The sequence below is a fragment of the Triplophysa dalaica genome, chromosome 19 (assembly GCF_015846415.1).
Source record: "Triplophysa dalaica isolate WHDGS20190420 chromosome 19, ASM1584641v1, whole genome shotgun sequence".
Classification (NCBI taxonomy): domain Eukaryota; kingdom Metazoa; phylum Chordata; class Actinopteri; order Cypriniformes; family Nemacheilidae; genus Triplophysa; species Triplophysa dalaica.
Window position 1 is genome coordinate 5,803,496 of NC_079560.1, and position 26,863 is coordinate 5,830,358.

The following is a 26,863-nucleotide window of genomic DNA, read 5'->3' on the forward strand; positions in this document are numbered from 1 at the left end:
ACCGAGCTTCTCACCCTATCTCTAAGGGATCGCCCAGCCACCCTGCGGAGAAAGCTCATTTCCGCACCCTGTAACCGGGATCTTGTCCTTTCGGTCATGACCCACAGCTCATGACCATAGGTGAGAGTAGGAACGTAGATTGACCAGTAAATCGAGAGCTTCGAGTTGCGGCTCAGCTCCTTCTTCACGATGACGGACCGGTACAATGATCGCATTACTGCAGAGGCTGCAATGATCCGTCTGTCAATCTCTCGTTCCATCCTTCCCTCACTCGTGAACAAAACCCCAAGATACTTGAACTCCTCCATTTTAGGCAGGGTCTCTCCACCAACCTGAAGTGAGCAAGCCACCAGGCCACAGGTACAGGGCCTCGGATTTGGAGGTGCTGATTCTCATCCCAGACGCTTCAAACTCGGCTGCAAACCGTCCCAGTGCATACTGAAGTTCATGGTCTGATGGGGCCAACACGACAACATCATCCGCAAAGAGCAGAGATGAAATCATGTGGTCCCCAAACCCGACACCCTCCGGCCCCTGGCTGCGCCTAGAAATTCTGTCTATAAAAATTATGAACAGAACCGGCGACAAAGGGCAGCCCTGCCGGAGTCCAACCGGCACCGGGAACAAGTCTGACTTACTGCCGGCAATGCGAACCAAGCTCTGGCTCCGGTCGTACAGGGACCGAATAGCCCTTAGTAAAGGGTCCCGAATCCCATACTCCCGAGTTTTTGCCTCCACAACCACCCGGGCTGCAATCCGCTTGGCCTGTCGGTACCCATCAGCTGCCTCGGGAGTCCCACAAGCCAGCTAGGCCTGATAGGACTCCTTCTTCAGCTTGGCGGCATCCCTTACTTCCGGTGTCCACCACCGGGTTCGGGGATTGCCGCCTCGACAGGCACCGGAGACCTTACGGCCACAGCTCCGAGTGGCCGCGTTGACAATGAAGGTGGAAAACATGGACTCGGACTCAATATCTCCAGACTCCCTCAGGATCTGGTCGAAGCTCTGCCGGAGGTGGAAGTTGAAGATCTCTCTGACAGGGGATTCGGCCAAACGTTCTCAACAGACCCTCAAAGTACGTTCTTCCTCCCCCGTCATCGGATCCAACTCACCACCAGGTGGTGATTAGTTGACAGCTCCGCCCCTCTCTTCACTGTCGCTGCCCACGTGGGCGTTGAAGTCACCCAGCAGAAGACGGAGTCCCCAGTCAAAGCGCTATCCAGCACCCCTCCCAGAGTCTCCAAGAAGGCCGGGTACTCTACACTGCCGTTTGGCCCATAGGCGCACACGACAGTGAGAGACCTATCCCTAACCCGAAGGCACAGGGAAGCGACCCTCTCGTTGACCGGGGGCAACTCCAACACATGGCGGCTGAGCTGGGGGGCTATAAGCAAACCCACACCAGCCCGCCACCTCTCACCAAGGGCAACTCCAGAGTGGTTAAGAGTCCATCCTCTCTCGAGGAGTGTGGTTTCAGAGCACAAGCTGTGCGTAGAGGAGATCCCAACTATCTCTAATCGGAACCTCACGCACAATCTCAGGCTCCTTCCCTGCCAGAGAGTTTACGTCCCATGTCCCTAGAGCTAAATTCCGCGTCCAGGGATCATTCAAACTAGTGATTCTTTATTTATTTTTTTCATTTCGAGTTTTTAAGAACAGCAGATGTTTTGGCTTCACCTTATGCCCATCCAATAAATAAAGGTGGTATGAGTGCATGTGTTTCAACATTGATAAGTGTTATGACTAACCATCACACACCTCCAAGGGTGTGTTCAAAATGGTCCCATAGGTTAAAATTGACCTTTGACTTTTTACTGCACTCATCTTTCATGTTGGAAAATTTGGCATTTAACATACATTGTATATAAATATATATACTGTATATATCACAACATGTGGCTCTGTTTGATAGGTAAAATCTGGATAGATTTCACATTAAGTTATCCTTATCCCGAGAGGATCACTGTCCATAGATCACTACAAACATGGTTATATTTTTATTTCTTGATACAGAAAATCAGTTATAGACAGACATTGGTTTATGAGTTTACTTTCAGATCAACACCCCCTAGTGGTGAAATGTCGTGGAGTTTTGAAACTTTTCAAACAGAAATGACCTAATGAAGCCTCCTTTGCTTAAAATCAGGTGACTTAGTTCGATGCGCGCTTTGAAGCACTGATTCGATACAAAAGATTCGATAAGGGTTTCGAAGCTTCGTGAAGCCTGTTTCGAAAGTGCCCATCACCATTGTTGTGCAAGTTACTTCCAAAATGTAATACATTACAGATTACTTGTTACTGTTATTTAAAAGTAATCCTTACTTTACAATATTACTGTCTCTGAATTGTAATACGTAACATGACTCCTGTTTTACTTTTGAGTTACTTTCACCAAAATAACTTAAAAGACATTTATATTGCTGTATTTGCTTATCTGAATGGTTTCCTAGGTACTGTATATATATATTTGTTCTGTTGAACTCAAAAGATGTTTTTGGGGATTTAGGAAAGCAAAAACTTCTGGGTCACATTTGACTACCATTATGATCTTTTCTGCTATAGTCAATGAAAAGAATTTTCACCTCCTAACATTCTACCGAATTTATTTGTGTTCAACCGAACAAAGACATTTATACAGATTCAAAACTACTAGAGGGTGAGTGATCCATAACAGAATTTTCCTTTTAAAAAAGATCTCATGTGTGATCGAGGTCACGTACGGAAATGGACGAGAAACTTGTTTTCTGTTCGTAAGACATCAAAATGTTGCTTAAGAAATAAGCATGGCTAAATGTATTGCATGTGTATATTGTGTACAAGCACGTCAATTTTTGTTGTTGTTCTAGACTGCGTATAGCTCTGCTCAAACGTGATATTTGGCAGCCGGAAGAATCAAGTGTTGTACAGTCACGGGAGATTTCTTTCATTGTGCAACGTGACATGCAACTCACGAATCATCTGTAAAACCATAATTCCGGTGCATTGTCTAATAGGACCGCTATATTTTTCTCTTAGTTAGTAATGCCTTACACTACTGCGTTACAGCAAAACGTAATATGGTACTGTATGACATTACTTTTGTAACGCATTACTCCCAACACTGCCCATCACTAGTTACCTGTTACCTTGATTGTTTCACCTGTCTTCTGTTAACCCTGAAATAAACCCAAGTCAAGTCCAGTTCTCTGTGTGGCCACATCCCTCTACCTGTTTTGTTACAGCTTCACAAGTGAGCATCAGACAAGTTTGTTGGTACATGGTTAATGCCCAGTTCATGATGCTTAAATATTGAATACAGGTCTAATGTACAGTATGTGCCTCTACATCTAAAAACTTGGAAATTCACTTCCGACACTGTTCACACCTGTTAGCAAATATGGTTAGCAGTCTTAAACACCGACTGAATAAATGTAACCATTGTCTTCCCAACAGGCTTTAACAAGAAACATATTGAATATTAGCAAAACATATAAGGTTATACATGTAAAAACATAAAGGTGAAAACACAGAAGACAGACACAAACACACACACACACACACAGATTCAACACCCATGTACAAAACACTGCACTCACATAATATGCTCATGTACTTGCACATGCACATAATGTAACACACATAGACATATTCAATGACTCAACATGGACAGATGAAAACTGTAATACTTATTTACCTTTTTTTAATTGCCAGGATTGTTTAAAATGTTGAAACCAGACACTTTCTCCACAGTATCCTCTTTGGCATCTTCTCCTCAGTATCACTTTATATCAGTGAATAAGAGCTGGTCTGAAGCTCAGACATACTGCAGACAGAATTACACTGATCTGGCCACCATTGATAACATGACAGAGATGAACAGTGTGATGAACACAGTTAATGGGAGTTATAATGGATCAGCCTGGATTGGACAGTATGATGATGTCAACAGCTGGAGATGGTCACTGGATGATGATGATTTCTATCAGGAAGGAGAGAGAGAATTCAGAAACTATAATCATGAACCAGACAACTCTGGTGGAAATGAGCTGTGTGTATTCATGAATTATGATGGCAAATGGTTTGAATCATCTTGTGACAATTCTTTTCTATTTGTTTGCTATGATGGTAAGACACTCAATCTAAAAATTAGGCTCCAATGACTTCCTTAAAAATATAGTCAAAGTATTTTAATCTACACATTTATAGGGCCCTTAAAAAAAGATAAGGATATGCTGCAAAAGAATAATGATGTAATTTATTAAATTATTACAGTTCCATATTCTTGAATCAAGTGCTTATATTTTTCAGTGTATGAAAAGCAGTAATTCCTTTATTATAATTTAATGTTTTGTAATATTGATATATAGTATATTCTTTATACAATGTATTCTTTTATATATTTTCAAATCTATTTTGAATGATTTATTGTTTTTTAAAAGTTTAAATGGAACATGGATGATACAATTGGCCAGACCCACATGTGGATGTGTATTGATAAAATAAACTTTATTGTATTTTAGGAAGAGGAAACACCTCCCAGAGGTATATTTGGGTAAATCAGTCCCGGTCCTGGAGTGAAGCTCAGAGATACTGCAGACAGTTTTACACAGATCTGGCCATCGTGAGAAATGAAACAGAACATCAACAGATACTAAATGTTAAAGTTTCTAATTATTATTATGGGTGGATTGGTCTGTACAGAAACAGACTGTGGTCAGATCAGAGCAACTCTTCTTTCACATACTGGCTGCCTGGGACTTCATATGTTTCTCCACAACCAGATAATGGTTTATATGTCGATGGACTTCTGGGACTTCTTCAACATTGTACTGCTGTGTCTTTAAAATCTCTTGGCCAGTGGACAGATGAGAGCTGCTTTGAGCGTTTGCCTTTCTTTTGTTTCTCTGTTTGTTTTCCGGTGCACTCCATGATCATTCCTTTAACCAACACAATCAGATAAATATGATGTCTTGTACAGATTTTTGCTCTTTTTGAACAGATATCTTGTGTGAATTACTTTCAAAATTCAAAACAACGTTTAACTTTAATGAATCTTGTCACATTGTTTGGTCTATTTGTAAGCATGTACCATCTTTTGTTGTTCTATTATCTTACTGTTTAGTGGTGGGATTAGTGAAATGTATGGGTGAGGAAACTCTGTCAGAGTAGAAGATTAAAGAAAGGATTACAGAAGTGAGTAATAACCTGTTCTAATATAACCTGTTATATGTTGTGATGATAACAAAAAAATTCAAACTACATAATTTATTTTCATAATCTACATTTACATCAACAACATGAATGAGTTCAGAAATGTTGTAAAATACAATGTTTTAGCTCCACGAAGAATTATAAGCTTTGGACCTCCCAGTAATTTACCATGAGAGATGACAGCTTTCACGCACACATATTAATGCATTTTTATAATAAGATGTGCACATTTTTTTAACAAAGGCAAAAACATTTAAGTTTCTTTAGTTTCTTTTATTGCCTAAATTGTTTGATAGAGTCTCTACAGCCATCAAGATCATTATCATAAATAACAATCTGGTGAAGATCCTTATAATCTCTGTCTTTTGATATAAATACTTTTAACATGCTGTTTGTAATGAAGGTAAAAAATACATATACTGTGTGTCTATCAATATATTGTCTCTAGTCTATCATTATATGGCTCATTATTGGCGTAAGACTACATATATATATATTTGACATACTGTACAGTGTTGTATGAAGCAACGTTATTACATTCTCAATATGGTCACTTTCTCCCTGCATCCCTCTTGACTTAGTTCTGTGACCTTGTAACCTTGTCACTGCAGTAACACGTCGTTCACCATACATAATTTCATAAACAGATGAACAAGGAAATACAAAGTCACATTTAACTCTGTGAAGTAGCAGCAGAACAAGTTTGGTTGGATTGTGACAACAAAACAAAGTCAAGGCAAGATAATGTGTAATCAAAACAGAATTTCCTGTTTTATGTGGGGAGAGACATTTTGGCCTTGCGGCTTTCCATACTCTCCCCGAGTATCGTCTATGTTTCCCGCCCTTTCGTCTCATTATCACCTTGTTAATCAGTTCATGCCCCGAACCTATTTTTGGTTGATTTGCCTCCCTATTTATACGCCTCATGTTGCATTGTCCTGTGCTCGTTCGTTGCATGTACTTGTGTTCTTGCATTTCATGTACCTTAGATACTTGTTTAAATCTCTTGTCTAGTACCTTAGAGTTATTTCCTGTCCACTTTGTTCCTGTTTTTCTAGCTTCTGTCATATCCTAGTAAGTGTTTAAGTTCAGTTTATGTAATGTGTTGTTTAGTTCAGTTTAGTGTCAGTTAGTCCTCTCCAGTTTATCTTGTTTAGTTTTACCCCATCGTGGGTCTTTGTTTTGAGTTTAAATAAAGTTTTTGTTATTCTCGTCTGCACTGCTGCCTTCGCTTGGGTTCTTCCCTCACTTACCATAACAAGTTTATGTACAGTACATAGCACATTTCATACACGGGAGCATTCAAAGTGCTTTACATAAAATTATTGAGAAGTCGACCCTTGTTGGCATGATTCAGAACTGGCACTCAATAACAGTAATTTCAATAAAATATATAGTTATAATATGAATGTATGCTCCAGTGACACTCATGTAGAGTTCCCAACTGCTGTTTAAATGATGCCCTGATTTCCACGTGAACCGTATACTGAAATAAATGTCATGGAACATACTAACACTGACACTACGTTTCTAGGCAAATAAATCTGTTACAGCACTGTTATGACAGAATAATAAAATAAACATACAAGTGACTATATGACTATATATTCACAATTTTAAGTGTTGAGTGCCACAAAATAAAAATAAATCGCAGTTTTTTAACAAATATGTTTTAAAAAAAGCCATTTAAAGCACTTATAATCTCTGTATTTTGTACTGCAATCCTCCTTTTAACATGCTGCTGGAAACAGAGGTTAGAAAATTAATGTTAATCTAAAAAACTTTTAATAATGTATGTCTTTTATTCTACTGTTTAATACATAAACTACACAACAACAAAACATTTATGCATGTATGTTTTTAAGTCAAAGCTTTAGACTTCTTTTAGACGTCAAAAAAATCCTGCACTGGAATTCAAAATGTTTGATTATTTTGCATTGGCATTCAAATCACATGTTCAGATTATGGGAAAACTTTATTAGCTGATCAATAAAAGTATTTTCCTGCTGGGAAAGCGTGTTACACTAAAATAAAAAAATGTATAACCTAAATTGACCTCACATCAAGAATACTTGTATGTTACACACACACACAAATAGCATTTCTGAACACACAGGTCACATATTTATCACCACACCTTATTATCTTATCAGGTTTATTCTGCCAGTGTTAAAACAGATTCTCATCTTTAACTGATGCCCATTCCTATAAACTTTAATGCTAGAAAGTTAAATGTTTTTAATTTTTTTAATGCAAACTTTTTATTGTTCTTGTGTTAAATAAATCGAATGGCACCATGACTATACGCAGTGCAAGCAAATACAAAAGATTGTAACAACAAAAGCAACACCATGGCGACATCTTACAATGTCTCTAGAAACGTCTTGTTGTATTGTTAAAGAGTAATTTAAAGAGTTTATGAAACACATGAGAGGCAAAGCCAACATTGAAAGAAAAGCAGCGAGCGGGGCAGCAGGAAATTGTACTTTACAAGCGTGAGAAGCATGAGGTGTGTGACTATAGATTTTTCTTAAAGAATGCATTTGATTTTCTAATGCTTGTTTGTGTTTTCTATATCTTATGATATATTTCTGAATGTCTCTTTAACAGTTGCATGTATTTTTCTAGTACAATGATATTCTACAGAATAGAAAGGTGAGTGATTAGAAGTGATACACATTTTTTACATTTATGCATTTGGCGGACCCTTGTATCCAAAGCGACATACATTGCTTTTTATCCTATTCATTTTACATAGGTATTTGCAATCCCCTGGGATCTAACCCACAACCTTGCGTTGTTAACGCAATGCTCTTACCACTGAGCCACAGGAAAGCGATATTTTAAATATGTAGATGGAATCATTTCAAGCAATGTAACTTTTAAAACTATAAATTACTGGAGTTATTAAATAAAATCTAAACAAAATAGTATGGATGAAGCAAAAGAAATGTCAGAACTTAAAGAATTTCTGTATACACATACACTACTCCAGAAGACACTCAAGGTCATGAATAAAAATCTTTCAATACTCCTGTAATATTATTTATATACACCATCTTGTTTATAATGTTGATCTTCTATTTTCTTTTGTTTCTGAAAATGACTGTCAAATAAAAATAATATGCTGATCAAAACATCTATAGAGAGAAGTAAAACAAGTGTTGTGTAGAACACTTAGGGTGAGGCCTATAACAGCCTATTGAACTCAATCGCTGTACATCTGACAAACAGAACAATGTGATTTAACAGGATTTGTGATCCCAGGTTTTACAGTAAACACCCACCCACATTTTGGCGCTATAAAACAAGGTGTTCTGAATTCTAGAACTAAACCAGCAAACAGGAGCAGAGACAAGCTTTCAAATCCAAAGGTAAACTCATAGCCTCGTTTTATTTTAGCAAATAAAACTTTGAAAATAAAAAAGTTTTTTAAAAATGTTATACTGTTGTTCCAACAGCTATGTTGCCACTACTTCTTTTATCAGGTGAGCCAAAAAATGTCTTTAAATGTCACTAAGAGTTGATATTACAAGTATTTATCATATAAAAATAAACATTCTGTGCACTATTAATTTCATTCCTAAATTCTACCTAAAACAGGGTTTATCACCTTAACCCTGTGTGTTCCACGTCAGTATATCTTTATAAATGAATCCAAGACATGGACAGAAGCTCAGAGCTACTGTAGAGATAAATACACTGATCTGGTCACCGTTGAAAATGAACAAGAGACGGTGCAGTTACTCAACACAGTGAATGACTATAACTCCACTGATCTGGCCTGGATTGGACTCTATGATGATCTGAACAGTTGGAGATGGACTCTAGAGGACAGTGAATTCTTCAGTCAGGAACAGAAACAGTTCAGGAACTGGTATAAACAAGAGCCAGTGAATTATGGAGGACGGAGTCTATGTGTGTACATGTATGCATACTATGGGAGATGGTATACAGCAAATTGCGACAACACACTTTCTTTTATCTGCCACGACGGTGAGTAATTTTAATAATGTAGCACAATGAAAAAATAAGAGATCGCTTTCTATGAAATAACCAACCTCTTACTACTTAATGCTTTCAGAAAGACTAAATGCCAGCACTAGTTATGTTTTGGTTCATCAATACAAAAACTGGACTGAAGCTCAGAGATACTGCAGAGAATATCACACAGACCTTGTCAGTGTCAGAAATGAAGCTGAAAACCAGAAGATCCGACATTCACTCAAGAATTACTATTACGGGCCTTTTTGGATCGGTCTGTACAGAACTAGATCTTGGTCAGATCAGAGTTACTCTACATTCAGTAACTGGAGGTCAGGAGAACCGAATAATGCTGGAAACTGTACTGCTGTGTCATTCAATGACTCAATGTGGACGGATGAAAACTGCAATGATCAGTTACCTTTCATTTGCTACAATGGTGAGTACACGTGTGTTTCACTGCCAGAATTTTATTAAATTATGGAATGTTACATTTGACACTTTCTCCACAGTGTCCTCTCTGGCATCATCCCGTCAGTATCACTTTATATCAGTGAATAAGAGCTGGTCTGAAGCTCAGACATACTGCAGACAGAATTACATTGATCTGGCCACCATTGATAACATGACAGAGATGAACAGTGTGATGAACACAGTTAATGGGAGTTATAATGGATCAGCCTGGATTGGACAGTATGATGATGTCAACAGCTGGAGATGGTCACTGGATGATGATGATTTCTATCAGGAAGGAGAGAGAGAATTCAGAAACTGGAATCATCAACCAGACAACTCTGGTGGAAATGAACTGTGTGTTTATATGAATGAACATGGCAAATGGTTTGATTCATCATGTGACAATACCTTGCCATTTGTTTGCTATTACAGTAAGAACATTTCATTTTTCAAGTTTGCTTATAATTTAGTAAGATAACGCCTGAGAAAATATATTTGTTATATTTTATTACTTAGGGAACAATAACACACACAGCTACATCAGAATCACAGACAGTAGAAGGTGGACAGAAGCTCAGAGATACTGCAGACAATATTACACAGATCTCGCCAATGTGAGAAACCAGACAGAGAATCAGAAGATCCTGGAGATTACAGGGGGAAACGTCTGGATTGGTCTCTACAGGAACAGGATTTGGTCAAATGGTCAAACTATCAAATATCTAAACTGGAGACCAGAAACTCCATATTCATACCCACAACCAGATAATGGATATTATGCTTCTGGCCAGAGGGGTAACCAGCACTGCACTTCTGTATCATTGAGAGATTCAGGCAGATGGACAGATGAGAACTGCTTATCCAACATGCCCTTCATCTGCTACAGCAGTGAGTTTATGTTTAATATGTATGTTTTTGTTTTGGTCGGTATGTTTTTGCAACACAGTCTTGTGGGAATTTGTGACATTGTAACGACATGTAATCTATTCCTTTGTGTTCATAGACAAGAATTTTCCAGTTTTTTCGTGTCAACCAGAACAATCGGACATCATTTTAAACTCTATATCTTTCATATGTATAAATATATATCAACGCAGTCTTGTGGGAATTCGTAGGCTACCAATTTCACGAGATGGCTCATTCTTGTGAATTTCTACAATCTCATTCTTAAGTTTTCTTATAAGGAAAAAAAAATATTTTATGTTTTTTCTGGCCCTCAGCTAGTAGAAAATCTCGTTTTTTTACAGTTTTTATTAAAGTGTACGACTTTCTTTGATATACGATTATAAATATATAAATGTATATAGAGCCGCGGTCTGTGTATTGGAAGTCGTGCTAAGTGACACGAAGAAAGGGGGAAATTTGTGTCCCTCAACGCAAATCAATAGATGCTTAATGTCTTGCTTATGCCACAATCTGCCTTGAGACTGGGTTGTTTTTTGTCCTACTGTTTAACATTTTTAAATTACAGGAAACTGCACACAATCATCATGCAGTCCCCGTCGGTTTCACTTTATATCAGTGAATAAGAGCTGGTCTGAAGCTCAGACATACTGCAGACAGAATTACATTGATCTGGCCACCATTGATAACATGACAGAGATGAACAGTGTGATGAACACAGTTAATGGGAGTTATAATGGATCAGCCTGGATTGGACAGTATGATGATGTCAACAGCTGGAGATGGTCTCTAGGAAACACAGAGTTAGGAGGAGGTTTTAATAGGTGGTATATTCAGCAACCAAGTAACAGTTATGGACAGAGTCTCTGTGTGTACGCCTCATATTACAGAAGAATATGGAATGAACAGTATTGCTCCAGATCACTTCCCTTTGTTTGCTATGATGGTGAGAATTTTTTTTTAAATTTTAATTAATTATGACAACATATTTATGACACATATTTACTTTGAGACATTTAACAAACAAATTGTGTCCCACAGGAAGACAGAATGCTAGTGCAACTTTTGTGTTTGTTAACAATTATGTAAACTGGACTGAAGCTCAGAGATACTGCAGAGAACATCACACAGATCTTGTCAGTATCAGGAATGAGACTGAAAATGAGAGAATTCTATATTTCATCCAATTTTATGGTGATGTTTGGATTGGTCTGTACAGAACTAGATCTTGGTCAGATCAGAGTAACTCAACATTCAGTAACTGGAGGTCAGGAGAACCGAATAATGCTGGAAACAGTGAACACTGCACTGCTGTGTCATTCAGTGATGGTGGGAATTGGACGGATGAAAACTGCAATAATATTTTACCTTTTCTTTGCTATAACCGTGAGTAAACCATCCAAACCACGGACTCAAATTTAAGAAATGCCATTTGAGGATTAACAGATTTGTGAAAGCACTGGTGGAATGAATAGTTGAACAATTGTTAAACAATTAAACATTCTATGTATATATATTGTTTGCAGGGTCCTCTTTGGCATCATCCCGTCAGTATCACTTTATATCAGTGAATAAGAGCTGGTCTGAAGCTCAGACATACTGCAGACAGAATTACATTGATCTGGCCACCATTGATAACATGACAGAGATGAACAGTGTGATGAACACAGTTAATGGGAGTTATAATGGATCAGTCTGGATTGGACAGTATGATGATGTCAACAGCTGGAGATGGTCACTGGATGATGATGATTTCTATCAGGGAGGAGAGAGAAAATTCAGAAACTGGTATCATGAACCGGACAACTATGGTGGAAATGAGCTGTGTGTTTATATGAATTATGATGGAAGCTGGTATGATTTATCATGTGACCATTCCTTACCATTTGTTTGCTATGATGGTAAGACACTCCATCTAAAAATGTCTCTTTTTACCATGCACAAACCTGTAATGAATCAAGCGTTAAAGCTTCTTTAAACCAAATCTTTTAATCCTGCAGTATTCTTCAAACTGATTTGTATTTTTATAGATGTGTGAATATGAATTGATTGACCAAAATTCACTAAACGTTGTTGTATTTTAGGAACAGGAAACACCTCCCAGAGGTATATTTGGGTAAATCAGTACCAGTCCTGGAGTGAAGCTCAGAGATACTGCAGACAGTTTTACACAGATCTGGCCATCGTGAGAAATGAAACAGAACATCAACAGATACTAAACGTTACAGTTTCTTATTATTATTATGGGTGGATTGGTCTGTACAGAAACAGACTGTGGTCAGATCAGAGCAACTCTTCTTTCACATACTGGTGGCCTGGGACGCAATATGTTTCTCCAGAACCAGATAATGGTGCAAATGTCTATGGACTTCAGGGAGCTCAACATTGTACTGCTGTGACTTTACAATCTTTTGGCCAGTGGACAGATGAGAACTGCTTTGAGCGTTTGCCTTTCTTTTGTTATGGAGGTGAGATCATTCTCCTTTCCAGATCTTAAAATAAAAGCTTTAACTTCACACTGTTTACATAGAGAAGCAAGAAGTTTGAAATCAATTGACTCTACAGTCATTTAAATTGTATTTTTATTTGTGTAGTAAATTCTGTGCTATGACATTAACTTTATCTTCTGTTTATTCTTCTGTTTTCTCTGGTCAACATGGTGATCATTCCTTCAACCAACACTTTCAGATAACTATGGTATGTTTAGTGTTCTTATATCTTCCCAAATGTGTTTAATAATGCAAACAGACTTCTTCTATTTTCCATGAATTTTTATGTAAATGTGTATATTATATCTAAACTTTTTATGATTTGTACTGATCAGTGGTGGGACTCAGGCTGCAAGTTACAAGTGAAGAAAATCTGTCAAAGTCTCGGATTGAAGAACTCGTGATTATAAAAGTGAGTAACTACCTGTCAGTGTAAAACAATCACCTTTTATGAATAACTCATTTATTTTTACTAAATGTTTTGTTGTCTCTGAGAAAATAAAAAGTTTTTAAAACAGATAATAAATTATTTCAATAATCTATCAGGAAAGAGTTGAGAAATATCTTTAAATATTATGTTTCAGCTCCAGGAAGAATTTAAAAGACGTGGACTTCCCAGTAACTTCACCATGAGTCTGAGAAACTATCGCATGATCGCTCCATGAGAGATGACAGCAAACACACACACATACATTACTGCATTTATCTAACTATCACTTCACTTCTGCATATCTTTTTCAATACTACACATGTATCTGATTAATTAGGAAGTTTAAGACAAATATAGGAAAGAGTTTTATTATAAATACGGTGTATTTTTTATTGGTAAATAATGTTTAACATAATTTACCCAGTTGTCTATAAACATTTTTAAAACTATATATAATTTTATAACAGTAAGAATTAAAGTGATCAAAAACCTATACACATAAGTATAAATGTACTGATTTAATCTCATTTCTGATCAAAATCTAATAAACTGTATGCTTGTCACTGTATCATTTGTTGTATGTATTCAAATCTATTCTGCATACTGTATCCCAAATGCATTGCCATTCATCTTCAATTAAACGACTCATTATTGGGACTTTTGAATATTTAGAGTACAAAAACTATGCCACAACATCAGTACATTCTAAACGTTGCTCTGACTCTGTGACATTCCAGACTTACATAAACCTGTTTCATAAATATTTCGTGAAAATAACAAGTCATTTGCCGGTCACAAACTCCCACACAAGAACACTAACAGACGTACAAGGAAATATAAACTTACATTTACCTGCATTCAGTGCCGGCAGAACCAGTTTTCAATAGGGTCATGTTAGGGTATAGTTTCAGCACTGCACGGTTATAAATTCATGCTGTCGTTATTATGTTACACAGAGATTTACTAGCATACCAAAAAAAGGTGGATACTACCTGATATTTGTCCTAACCTGTGGATTTTACCTTTTGTTTTATTACTCTCCTGTCGTTTTAATACTCACCTGTTGTTTTAATACTCACCTGTAGTTCTATTACTCACCTGTCGTTTTATTACTCACCTGTAGTTCTATTACTCACCTGTCGTTTTAATACTCACCTGTTGTTTTAATACTCACCTGCAGTTCTATTACTCACCTGTCGTTTTATTACTCACCTGTAGTTCTATTACTCACCCGTCGTTTTAATACTCACCTGTAGTTTTATTACTCACCTGTAGTTCTATTACTCACCCGTCGTTTTAATACTCACCTGTAGTTTTATTACTCACCTGTAGTTTTATTACTCACCTCTCGTTTTATTACTCACCTCTCGTTTTATTACTCACCTGTAGTTCTATTACTCACCTGTCGTTTTATTACTCACCTGTAGTTCTATTACTCACCTGTCGTTTTATTACTCACATAGTTTTATTACTCACCTGTCGTTTTATTACTCACCTGTCGTTTTAATACTCACCTATTGTTTTAATACTCACCTGTTGTTTTAATACTCACCTGTAGTTCTATTACTCACCTGTCGTTTTATTACTCACCTGTAGTTCTATTACTCACCTGTTGTTTTAATACTCACCTGTAGTTTTAATACTCACCTGTAGTTTTATTACTCACCTCTCGTTTTATTACTCACCTGTAGTTCTATTACTCACCTGTCGTTTTAATACTCACCTGTTGTTTTAATACTCACCTGTAGTTCTATTACTCACCTGTCGTTTTATTACTCATCTGTCGTTCTATTACTCACCTGTCATTTTATTACTCACCTGTAGTTCTATTACTCACCTGTCGTTTTATTACTCACCTGTAGTTTTATTACTCACCTGTCGTTGTATTACTCACCAGTCGTTTTAATACTCATCTGTTGTTTTAATACTCACCTGTAGTTCTATTACTCACCTGTCGTTTTATTACTCACCTGTAGTTCTATTACTCACCTGTTGTTTTAATACTCACCTTTAGTTTTAATACTCACCTGTAGTTTTATTACTCACCTGTAGTTTTATTACTCACCTCTCGTTTTATTACTCACCTGTAGTTCTATTACTCACCTGTTGTTTTAATACTCACCTGTCGTTTTATTACTCACCCGTCGTTTTATTACTCACCTGTCGTTTTATTACTCACCTGTCGTTTTATACTCACCTGTCTTTTTTAATTACTCACCTGTCGTTTTATTACTCACCTGTCGTTTTAATACTCACCTGTCGTTTTAATACTCACCTGTCGTTTTATTACTCACCTGTCGTTGTATTACTCACCTGTCGTTTTATTACTCACCTCTCGTTTTATTACTCACCTGTCATTTTAATACTCACCTGTCGTTATAATACTCACCTGTCGTTTTAATACTCACCTGTCGTTTTATTACTCACTTGTCGTTTTATTACTCACCTGTCGTTTTATAACTCACCTGTCGTTTTATTACTCACCTGTCGTTTTATTACTCACCTGTCGTTTTATTACTCACCTGTCGTTTTAATACTCACCTGTCGTTTTAATACTCACCTGTCGTTTTATTACTCACCTGTCGTTGTATTACTCACCTGTCGTTTTATTACTCACCTCTCGTTTTATTACTCACCTGTCATTTTAATACTCACCTGTCGTTATAATACTCACCTGTCGTTTTAATACTCACCTGTCGTTTTATTACTCACTTGTCGTTTTATTACTCACCTGTCGTTTTATAACTCACCTGTCGTTTTATTACTCACCTGTCGTTTTATTACTCACCTGTCGTTTTATACTCACCTGTCTTTTTTAATTACTCACCTGTCGTTTTATTACTCACCTGTCGTTTTAATACTCACCTGTCGTTTTATTACTCACCTGTCGTTTTATTACTCACCTGTCATTTTATTACTCACCTGTCGTTATAATACTCACCTGTCGTTTTAATACTCACCTGTCGTTTTATTACTCACCTGTCGTTTTATTACTCACTTGTCGTTTTATTACTCACCTGTCGTTTTATAACTCACCTGTCGTTTTATTACTCACCTGTCGTTTTATTACTCACCTGTCGTTTTATACTCACCTGTCTTTTTAATTACTCACCTGTCGTTTTATTACTCACCTGTCGTTTTATTACTCACCTGTCGTTTTCATACTCACCTGTCGTTTTATTACTCACCTGTCGTTTTATTACTCACCTGTCGTTTTATTACTCACCTGTCGTTTTATTACTCACCTGTCGTTTTATTACTCACCTGTCGTTTTATTACTCACCTGTCGTTTTATACTCACCTGTCGTTTTAATACTCACCTGTCGTTTTATTACTCACCTGTCGTTTTATTACTCACCTGTAGTTTTATTACTCACCTGTCGTTTTATTACTCACCTGTGGATGTAACATGTCATGTAGTGGTGGGCTGAGCAAGGGTGTAAAACAATGAAACAGTTTAATCAAATGTGCCGTATCATGTCGAGGCTTTGAAACATTCCGACACCCGTCTCCATGCTGACACTTAGTAGTCATTTGAGCGTGCTGCTCTTTGACACTAATATGACAACAGCTTAGACAATAGTGTGTTGGGCACTGCTTAGTTTTCCAGACTGGTGCGCTGTAGTTGCAGGTTTGAATCTTGGTTAAAGCGTAGTCTAGTCACACCATTTAAACTAGTGTTTCTTTATTATGGTTTTATTTAGAGTTTTTAAAAACAGCAGATGTTTTGCCTTCACCTTATGCCGATCCAATAAAGGAAGGCGGTAGGAGTGCATGTGTTTCAACATTGATAATTGAACCATCACACACCTTATAAATCAGTTATAGACAGATATTGGTTTATGAGTTTACTTTCAGATCAACACCCCCTAGTAGTGAATGTCGTCGAGTTTTTAAACGTTTCGAAAACCGTAAGGACATAATGAAGCCTCGCTTGCTAAAAATCTCGTGACAAAGGTTTCGAAGTTTTTTGAAGTCAGTTTCAAAAGTGCCCATCACTAGTTACCTGTTACCTGGATTGTTTCACCTGTCTTCAGTTCACCTGTTCACCCTGAAATAAACACAAATCAACTTCAGTTCTTCGTGTGGCATCGTCCCTCTACCTGTTTTGTTACAGCTTCACATGTCAGCAGCAGACTGAGTTGACGTGGACTCAACTGTTTGTACAAGATTTGTTGATTTCTGTAATCTGTAATATTACAACCGGTACATTCAAGTTGTTTTTACATGGTTAATGCTCAGTTCATGATGCTTAAATATTGCTTACAAGTCTAACGTACAGTATGTGTCTTTTGATAAAACTGGAAAATTAACTTCCGACACTGTTCACACCTGTTAGCAAATATGATTACCAGTCTCAAACAATTAAAAACAGAAGACAGACACACACCGATTCAACACCCACATACAAAACACTCCACACACACAATATGCCCATGTACTAACCCACATAGACACACACACAAATGCACACGCAGACATGCACGTACACACATGCACAGTGGTTATCACCTAGAATCACACATTAAAGATAAAGGAGAGAGAAACACAGGTCAAATATTAAACAGACTATAAATTCCTATATGCAATGTTATTTAAGTACAACTTTAAAATTCTAAAGCAGCCAACTTTATCACCTGCACCTTGTGTGTTCCACATCAGTATATTTTTGTGAATGAGAACAAGACATGGACAGAAGCTGGATTGGACTCTATGATGATCTTTACAGGTGGAAATGGACTCTGGAGGACAGTGATTTCTTTAAAGAAGGAGAAAAACACTTCAGAAACTGGTAAAACCCAGGATCAGGGAACTACAGAGGAGAGAGTCTGTGTGTCCATGTACTATGGCATATGAAAAAATGTAATTTTTTTCTCCATAAAATCATTATGGATGATGCAAAGTACAATCTGTGGAATTTGTACAGTACAAAATACATTCTGTGGAATTCAAATATTCATAAAGCTCTTGCTTAAGTAATAATTTACATTTTTAACTAAGTTACTGTTAAAGAGTGCATAACTGGGGATTTTTAAGGTCCTACTTTGGTTTATGGAGTGTCCAACAACAAGTTTATTAACGTAGGTGTAAAACACTATTATTTCGTAACAATAGGCAGTTATACTTACCTTACGTCTTGACTGACTCTCAAATTATTCTTTCCGCAATTCATCTGTCTAATCCCCTCCTTTCCGCTAGTCTAGTCTGATGTGATTGATGGTATAGTCTGTTGTGAATGGTCTACCGCGAATGAGGCTCATCAGCTACTGTGATTGTGGGAAAAGAAGAGTTTTTGCTGGCCGTTTAAGCAAAACAGTCGCGTACTATATGTAGTGACGTAAATCCAAGGCGATTCGCAAATCTGACTAGGGACGACTCGTTTGCGTGATTCAGAGTCGACTCTTTTTTTTCCAATCCAATAACTTTGATATTCATTCCCTTTCAGATTTACTACAAGGCAGACTACTTACTTTCAAGCTGGGCAATATTACGCACTGCAAGAAATGTCAATTTCATGATCTCATGTTATGTACTCTTCAAACATTGTATAATGAATATACTGATGTAAAGGCTAAATTGTCTTTCTGTTCAACTCCCACCCAATGGCCAAATAAGTAACTCACTTTAAAAGATCTTTAAAAAGTTAGAAGGAGTCAGTTTAAAATTGATGCAGCAAAATAACTGCTATTTTATACTGTTATGGGACCTCTTCGCATTGTACCACTCCTGTAAGATTGTTAACACATTTTTGTGCATAGTCTTGAATACTTTATTATATTGTCAAGTGTAACACTATAGTGAAAACTATGGCAGATGTAACAAATGTGCAGACCAAAACAAAAACAGATACATGTTGAAATGTAGAAATGAATCGATAAAGAAAAGATAACTAAATCAAGGGTTATGCATAACACTTGAAAAACCTCATACTGCAGTTTTCATCTGATAACGGAACTATGTGATTAAACAGGATTTGTGATGGCAGGACCTACAGAAAATACCCCACCCACATTTTGCCATTATAAAACGAGGTGGTTTGAATAAAGTCTCAAACTATACCATCAAGCTGGAGAAGAGACAGACTTCAATCCCAAAGGTAAACTGATAGCCACCTTTTTAAAAAGTTAATTTTAGCAACTAAATTTTGAAAATAATAAAAATATTATTCTTATTATGCTTTCTTTTCTTGCAGCTATGTTACCACTGCTTCTTATCTCAGGTAGCCCAAAATTGTAATTAAATGTCAAAGCTGAATTAACAATTATTTATATCGTATAAAAAATACAAATAGAAAAAACACTTCATTTCATTCCTAAACTATCGTTAAACAGGTTTTATCACCTGCACCTTGTGTGTTCCACGTCAGTATACTTTTGTAAATGAATCCAAGACATGGACAGAAGCTCAGAGCTACTGTAGAGATAAATACACTGATCTGGTCACCGTTGAAAATGAACAAGAGACGGTGCAGTTACTCAACACAGTGAATGACTATAACTCCACTGATCTGGCCTGGATTGGACTCTATGATGATCTGAACAGTTGGAAATGGGCTCTAGAGGACAGTGAATTCTTCAGTCAGGAACAGAAACAGTTCAGGAACTGGTATAAACAAGAGCCAGTGAATTATGGAGGACAGAGTCTATGTGTGTACATGTATGCATACTATGGGAGATGGTATACAGCAAATTGCGACAACACACTTCTTTTATCTGCTATGACGGTGAGTAATTTTAATAATATAGCACAATGAAAAAATAAGAGATACATTTCTATGAAATATCCAGCCTCTTACTACTTAATGCTTTCAGAAAGACTAAATGCCAGCACTAGTTATGTTTTGGTTTATCAATACGTAACCTGGAGTGAAGCTCACAGATACTGCAGAGAAAATCACACAGACCTTGTCAGTGTCAGGAATGAAGATGAAAACCAGAAGATCCGAAATTCACTCAAGAATTACTATTACGGGAGCGTTTGGATTGGTCTGTACAGAACTAGATCTTGGTCAGATCAGAGTAACTCTACATTCAGTAACTGGAGGTCAGGAGAACCGAAGTAATGCAGGAAACAGTGAACACTGTACTGCTGTGTCATTCAGTGATGATGGGAAATGGACGGATGAAAACTGCAATAATATTTTACCATTTATTTGCTATAATCGTGAGTAAACCATCCAAACCACAATTTAGGGCATGCCATTTGAGTATTAACAGATTTGTGAAAGCACTGTAGCATAAATTAATTTAATAATTGTGAAATATTTTACAGTGTCGTATTTGGCATCATCCCGTCAGTATCACTTTATAACAGTGAATAAGAGCTGGTCTGAAGCTCAGACATACTGCAGACAGAATTACATTGATCTGGCCACCATTGATAACATGACAGAGATGAACAGTGTGATGAACACAGTTAATGGGAGTTATAATGGATCAGCCTGGATTGGACAGTATGATGATGTCAACAGCTGGAGATGGTCACTGGATGATGATGATTTCTATCAGGATGGAGAGAGAGAATTCAGAAACTGGAATCATCAACCAGACAACTATGGTGGAAATGAGCTGTGTGTTTATATGAATTATGATGGCGAATGGTTTGATTCATCATGTGACAATCCCTTGTCATTTGTTTGCTACAATAGTAAGAACATTTCATTTGTTATTTTTGCTAAAAAAAGTATCACTGAGAAGTCCTCAATATTTATTATATTTCAAATTCTAGGGAGCAGTATCACGCAGAGTTACGTCAGAGTTGATGACGGAAGAAGCTGGACAGAAGCTCAGAGATACTGCAGAGAATATCACACAGATCTCGCCAATGTGAGAAACCAGACAGAGAATCAGAAGATCCTGGAGATTACAGGTGGTAACGTCTGGATTGGTCTGTACAGGAACAGGATTTGGTCAAATGGTCAAAATACCAAATATCTAAACTGGAAACCAGAAACTCCATATTCATACCCACAACCAGATAATGGAAATTATGCTTATGGCCAGAGGGGTAACCAGCGCTGCACTGCTGTATCATTCAGATATTCAGGCAGATGGACAGATGAGAACTGCTTATCCAACATGCCCTTCATCTGCTACAGTAGTGAGTTCATGTTTGATACTGTATATTTTTGATTTGGTATGTATGGTTATTTCCTGTGGCCTGATACATAAAACATTATGTAGATTTCATCCTCAAATTGTGTGAACGCACAAAAGGAAGATTTCGCACACATATTTTAAAGATTTAAAAGACACGAGTATACTCCAGAGCCGGCATATAATTCCCTTTATAAGACCAGTTAGCAGAAGACTATGTATATCTCCAACTCATTCCCTCCCAGATGTTACTATGTATAGAGCTTACAATGTGTAGTTTAACTATGCATAATGTTATCTGCATTTAATTTCCTTATGTTTCCATCCACGTCATGGTACAACAAAACATTTAGTAGATATGTACCAATGGACCGATCTACCACCGGATCTCGCAGTGTCCACAACAATATATGCACTGTTTATCGTTGTTCTCGCTAGAAACGTTTTTATAGGCATTAAATATTTTTAAGAATTAAAATTCTGCAATGTAGTTAAAGAGGAATTATAATGCATCAAGTTTGCACTCCTCACTGTCAATAAAACATTAAAACACAGCATAACACAAGTTTTCAAAAGCAGTGCATGCACTACAAATGTATTTAAACTTTTTGTTTAGCTCTTAGATGTAATCGGAGAGCCTAACCTCAATAATGCAAACATTTAATCAAATGTGTATATAAAAATGAAAACAGAGTTTAAAATCATTCTTCCTATATTATTACATCACTCAAACTAGTAAAACAGTGTGACAGAACGGTATAGAGCATCTGTACGTTGCAAATTTTCTTTTATTTTTATCAATCCCGATGTGTGTAGAATATTGCGTACACATATTTCTATATTTTGTGTGTACACAACGTTTATACATGAGCCCCCTGGTGTTTAACATGTTTTACTTACAGGAACCTGCACACAATCATCTTGCAGTGTCCATCAGTATCACTTTATATCTGAGAATAAGAGCTGGTCTGAAGCTCAGACATACTGCAGACAGAATTACATTGATCTGGCCACCATTGATAACATGACAGAGATGAACAAACTCATTAAAACAGTACGAGGGATTTACTTTGGTTCAGCCTGGATTGGACTGTATGACGATCTGAAGATCTGGAGATGGTCTCTGGGAAACACAGAGTTAGGAGGAGGTTTTAAAAGCTGGTATGTTCAGCAACCAACAAACTGGAATGGACAGAGACTCTGTGTGTCCGTCATATTACAGAGGAATATGGAATGAACAGTATTGCTCCACTTCCCTTCCCTTTGTTTGCTATGATGGTGAGAAAAGTTGTTGGTATTGTAAAGATAGAATAACACATTTATGATGCTATGAGATCTTTAACATGCATAAGTTGTGTTCCACAGGAAGACAGAATGCCAGTGCAAGATTTGTGTTTGTTAACAATTACGTAAACTGGACTGAAGCTCAGAGATACTGCAGAGAACATCACACAGATCTTGTCAGTATCAGGAATGAGACTGAAAACGAGAAGATCCAATTTCTTTTGCAGACTGAAAACTTTAATCATTATCATTTTTGGATTGGTCTGTACAGAACTAGATCTTGGTCAGATCAGAGTAACTCAACATTCAGTAACTGGAAGACAGGAGAACCAAATAATGCAGGAAACAGTGAACACTGCACTGTTGTGTTATTCAGTGATGCTGGGAAATGGACGGATGAAAACTGCAATGATATTTTACCTTTTCTTTGCTATAACTGTGAGTAAACCATCCAAACTACAGACTGACATTTAGGCCGTGCCATTTGAAGATTAAGAGATTTACGAAAGCAATGTAGAGTAATTGATATAAATTATAATATTTTGTTTCACAGGGTCCTCTTTGGCATCATCCCGTCAGTATCACTTTATAACAGTGAATAAGAGCTGGTCTGAAGCTCAGACATACTGCAGACAGAATTACATTGATCTGGCCACCATTGATAACATGACAGAGATGAACAGTGTGATGAACACAGTTAATGGGAGTTATAATGGATCAGCCTGGATTGGACAGTATGATGATGTCAACAGCTGGAGATGGTCACTGGATGATGATGATTTCTATCAGGAAGGAGAGAGAGAATTCAGAAACTGGAATCATCAACCAGACAACTCTGGTGGAAATGATCTGTGTGTTTATATGTTGAATGATGGAAGCTGGTCTGATTTATCATGTGACCATTCCTTACCATTTGTTTGCTATGATGGTAAGACACTCAATCTAAAAATATATGCAAAATTTGTTTAAATCGTTCTCAAACCTGTGATAAATTAAGGTTGAAGCATCCTTTAAACGAAAACTTTTAATCTTGCTGTATTCTTTAAAAACTGTCTTGTATTATGAAAACTGTGCGGATGAATTGACTGAGCGAAATTCACTAAACTTTGTTGTTTTTAAGGACAAGGAAACACCTCCCAGAGGTATATTTGGGTAAATCAGTACCAGTCCTGGAGTGAAGCTCAGAGATACTGCAGACAGTTTTACACAGATCTGGCCATCGTGAGAAATGAACAGAACATCAACAGATGCTGAACGTTACAGTTTCTTATTATTATTATGGGTGGATTGGTCTGTACAGAAACAGACTGTGGTCAGATCAGAGCAACTCTTCTTTCACATACTGGCTGCCTGGGACGCAAAATCTTTATCCACAACCAGATAATGGTTTATATGTTGATGGACTTCTGGGAGCTCAACATTGTACTGCTGTGTCTTTACAATCTTTTGGCCAGTGGACAGATGAGAGCTGCTTTGAGCGTTTGCCTTTCTTCTGTTATGGAGGTGAGATCATCCTCTTTATTTCTGTATCTTAAAATAAAGCATAAACATCACAATTTGTACACAGAGAAAGTAGGGAAAATTGAATTGACTGTAAATGATTATAATGTGAATTTTATTGTTATTTCTCGTCTGTAATATTTATGTTAACATTAACTTCTGTTCATTTTCTGGTCAACCCGACGATCAGAACCAACAGCTTCAGATAATGGTATGTTTAGTGTTCTTTAATTTTCCAGAATGTGAGTTTAACAACGCAATCAGCTTGTAAGTGTTTGAATCTGTGTGCAAGTTTTTATATTGTATTTACACTTAATGTTTTATTACATTGATCAGTGGTGGGAATCAGACTGCAAGTTACAAGTGAAGAAAATCTGTCAAAGTCTCGGATTGAAGAACTCGTGATTATAAAAGTAAGTAATTTCCTATCAATGTATTTTGGTAACACTGTACAATAAGATGCTATTTGTTAACATTAGTAAATACATTGGCAAACATGAGCTAACAATGAACAATTTTGTTTTCAGCATTTAATAATCCTTGTTTATGTTAGTTAATGTCAATACAGTTATTTATGTTTGTTAATGGTGCATTAACTAATATAAACAGACACAACGTTTGATTTTAAAATGTTTTAGTAAATGCTGAAATTAAAATAAACTAAGATTTATAAATTCTGTAAAAGAATTGTGCATTATAGTTTATATTAGCTAATGCATTAACTTATTGTAAACAAATACATTTACATTTAGTCATTTAACAGACGCTTTTATCTAAAGAGAGTTCCAGATGGGGTAAACAGTGGAAGCAATTGGGACAACAAAAAGCATAAGTGCAATCAAAAAAAAAATACTGGTCACACATAGCACAGCATACAGAACTCAGTATTTTTTTAAAGAGTAGAAAAGAAATATAATTCAGAACTGATCGGTCAGGTGTTGACGGAAGAGATGTGTTTTCAGACGATTCTTAAAGATGTCTACAGAATCATTAGCAAATATTGTTAAGTGTTACCTACATTTCAATAATATGTTGTTCAGAAATAGCATTAAATATTATGTTTCAGCTCCAGGAAGAATTTAAAAAACGTGGACTTCCCAGTAACTTCACCATGAGTTTGAGAAACTATCGTAAAATCGCTCCATGAGAGATGACACCAAACACACTCGCACGCACTGCATGTTTTATCTAACCATCACTATACTTCTGCATATTTCTTGCAATACTGTTAATGTATCTGATTTAACATGAATGAAGCTTTGAATTAATATAGGACAGAGTTTTATCATAAATACTGACTTTTTCTTGTTTAATAATGTTTAATATTGTCAACTCAGTTATCTAGACAATTTAATATACTGTTAATTGAAGTAATCAATCTAGATCTGACATCTAAATGAAATATCGGATTCTTATAAAATTCTATTAAACTATATGTTTGTATCTCATTTGTTGTATGTATACGAATCTACTCAACATACTCTATTTCAAATAAATTACCATGATTTTACATTAAACGACTCATTATTGGGACTGACGAATATTAAAGGGATATTTCACCCCAAAAAATTATTCCTGTCATAATTCTCTCACCCTCTTGTCATTTCAAACCTTAATGACTTTTTTTCAAAGTTGGTAAGCGAAATGAGCCGGCACCCATTCACTTCTATTGTATATATACAAACAAATGTAAATGAATGGGTGCCAGTTAACAACATTCTTTAAAACATCTTATTTTGTGTTCTGCAGAAGAAAGAAAGTCATACAGGTTTTGGAATGACAATTTTTCTAATTTTTGGGTGAACTGTCACTTTAAGAGTGCAAAAAGTATGCCGCATCCTTATTCATTCACAACATTGTCAACATTTTTCACTCTGAAACTTTCATAATCTGTTTGACATACCTTTTATCAAGTCATTTGTAGGTCACTGACTTACATAATAGATAATAACATTTACCTACAGTGCTGGCAGAATCAGTTTTCAAATGGGGGCTGTGCGGGTTATGACCTCACTATACAAATATGAACTTGATTATGTTGCGGATTGATTTACTAACACACAAAAATATCTCAGATTTACATTTACTCTTCATACAAACGCTGCAAGGTGGACAAGTTGCAAAGAAGACAAACAGACAAAAACAACCCTGTTGAAAAAAAACAGCATATTCTGGTTTGGTCAGTTTTGATGATGGTTTGTTGGTTTGTGCTGGTTAAAGATTGTCATGTGCTGGTTAAAACTAGTTGTGTGCTGGTCCATAGGTGATTTAAGATGGTCAAACCAGCATCAAAACATACATATCCCAGCATATGCTGCTTTCTTCAACGGGGATGAGCAGCTTCGTCTTACAAATCTTTTGTGTCGCTAGAGGTATTTGTTACAGAACAACTTGTGGGACGCAGACAGGCTAACACACCGTTAAGATTCTTATTGTGTTTTGTGATCACTAACCGAGCTGACTGAACTGGGCAAAGATTTCAAGACGCAGATAGTATAAGGACAGATAGATTTTGTTTCCTTTTCTTTCCC

At 36.7% G+C, this 26,863-nt stretch overlaps 2 protein-coding genes and 1 long non-coding RNA gene across 3 annotated transcripts; all 3 read left to right on the forward strand.

The window, feature by feature from the left end:
- Positions 1 to 8,510: 8,510 nt before the first annotated feature.
- Positions 8,511 to 13,030, forward strand: si:dkey-11o15.5 (macrophage mannose receptor 1). The gene is made up of 10 exons (XM_056731713.1): positions 8,511 to 8,564; positions 8,652 to 8,678; positions 8,794 to 9,186; positions 9,275 to 9,613; positions 9,687 to 10,061; positions 10,147 to 10,518; positions 11,102 to 11,479; positions 11,575 to 11,919; positions 12,060 to 12,434; positions 12,618 to 13,030. The coding sequence occupies exons 2-10, from the start codon at positions 8,654 to 8,656 to the stop codon at positions 13,028 to 13,030; spliced, it is 3,015 nt and encodes a 1,004-aa protein (XP_056587691.1). The 5' UTR covers positions 8,511 to 8,564; positions 8,652 to 8,653.
- A 189-nt stretch (positions 13,031 to 13,219) lies between these two features.
- On the forward strand, positions 13,220 to 14,020 carry LOC130407998 (uncharacterized). The gene is made up of 3 exons (XR_008904712.1): positions 13,220 to 13,230; positions 13,358 to 13,434; positions 13,607 to 14,020. It is a non-coding gene; the product is annotated as an uncharacterized LOC130407998 (long non-coding RNA).
- A 5,468-nt stretch (positions 14,021 to 19,488) lies between these two features.
- Positions 19,489 to 25,814, forward strand: LOC130408228 (macrophage mannose receptor 1-like). Its single transcript, XM_056731714.1, has 13 exons — positions 19,489 to 19,549; positions 19,646 to 19,672; positions 19,785 to 20,176; positions 20,325 to 20,616; positions 20,725 to 21,099; positions 21,181 to 21,552; positions 22,451 to 22,826; positions 22,914 to 23,270; positions 23,386 to 23,760; positions 23,953 to 24,335; positions 24,523 to 24,543; positions 24,669 to 24,745; positions 25,399 to 25,814. The coding sequence occupies exons 2-7, from the start codon at positions 19,648 to 19,650 to the stop codon at positions 22,783 to 22,785; spliced, it is 1,791 nt and encodes a 596-aa protein (XP_056587692.1). The 5' UTR covers positions 19,489 to 19,549; positions 19,646 to 19,647; the 3' UTR covers positions 22,786 to 22,826; positions 22,914 to 23,270; positions 23,386 to 23,760; positions 23,953 to 24,335; positions 24,523 to 24,543; positions 24,669 to 24,745; positions 25,399 to 25,814.
- The last annotated feature ends 1,049 nt before the right edge of the window (positions 25,815 to 26,863 follow it).

What these genes read in the sequence shown, in the direction of transcription:
- si:dkey-11o15.5 (XM_056731713.1), top strand. Translation starts at nt 8,654, where the DNA reads ATGTTGCCACTACTTCTTTTATCAG. An exon ending in TCCCTTTGTTTGCTATGATG is followed by an intron (nt 11,480 to 11,574) that starts GTGAGAATTTTT and finishes TGTGTCCCACAG; the next exon opens with GAAGACAGAATGCTAGTGCA. An exon ending in ACCATTTGTTTGCTATGATG is followed by an intron (nt 12,435 to 12,617) that starts GTAAGACACTCC and finishes GTTGTATTTTAG; the next exon opens with GAACAGGAAACACCTCCCAG.
- LOC130408228 (XM_056731714.1), top strand. Translation starts at nt 19,648, where the DNA reads ATGTTACCACTGCTTCTTATCTCAG. An exon ending in ACCACTGCTTCTTATCTCAG is followed by an intron (nt 19,673 to 19,784) that starts GTAGCCCAAAAT and finishes ATCGTTAAACAG; the next exon opens with GTTTTATCACCTGCACCTTG. An exon ending in TTCTTTTATCTGCTATGACG is followed by an intron (nt 20,177 to 20,324) that starts GTGAGTAATTTT and finishes CCTGGAGTGAAG; the next exon opens with CTCACAGATACTGCAGAGAA.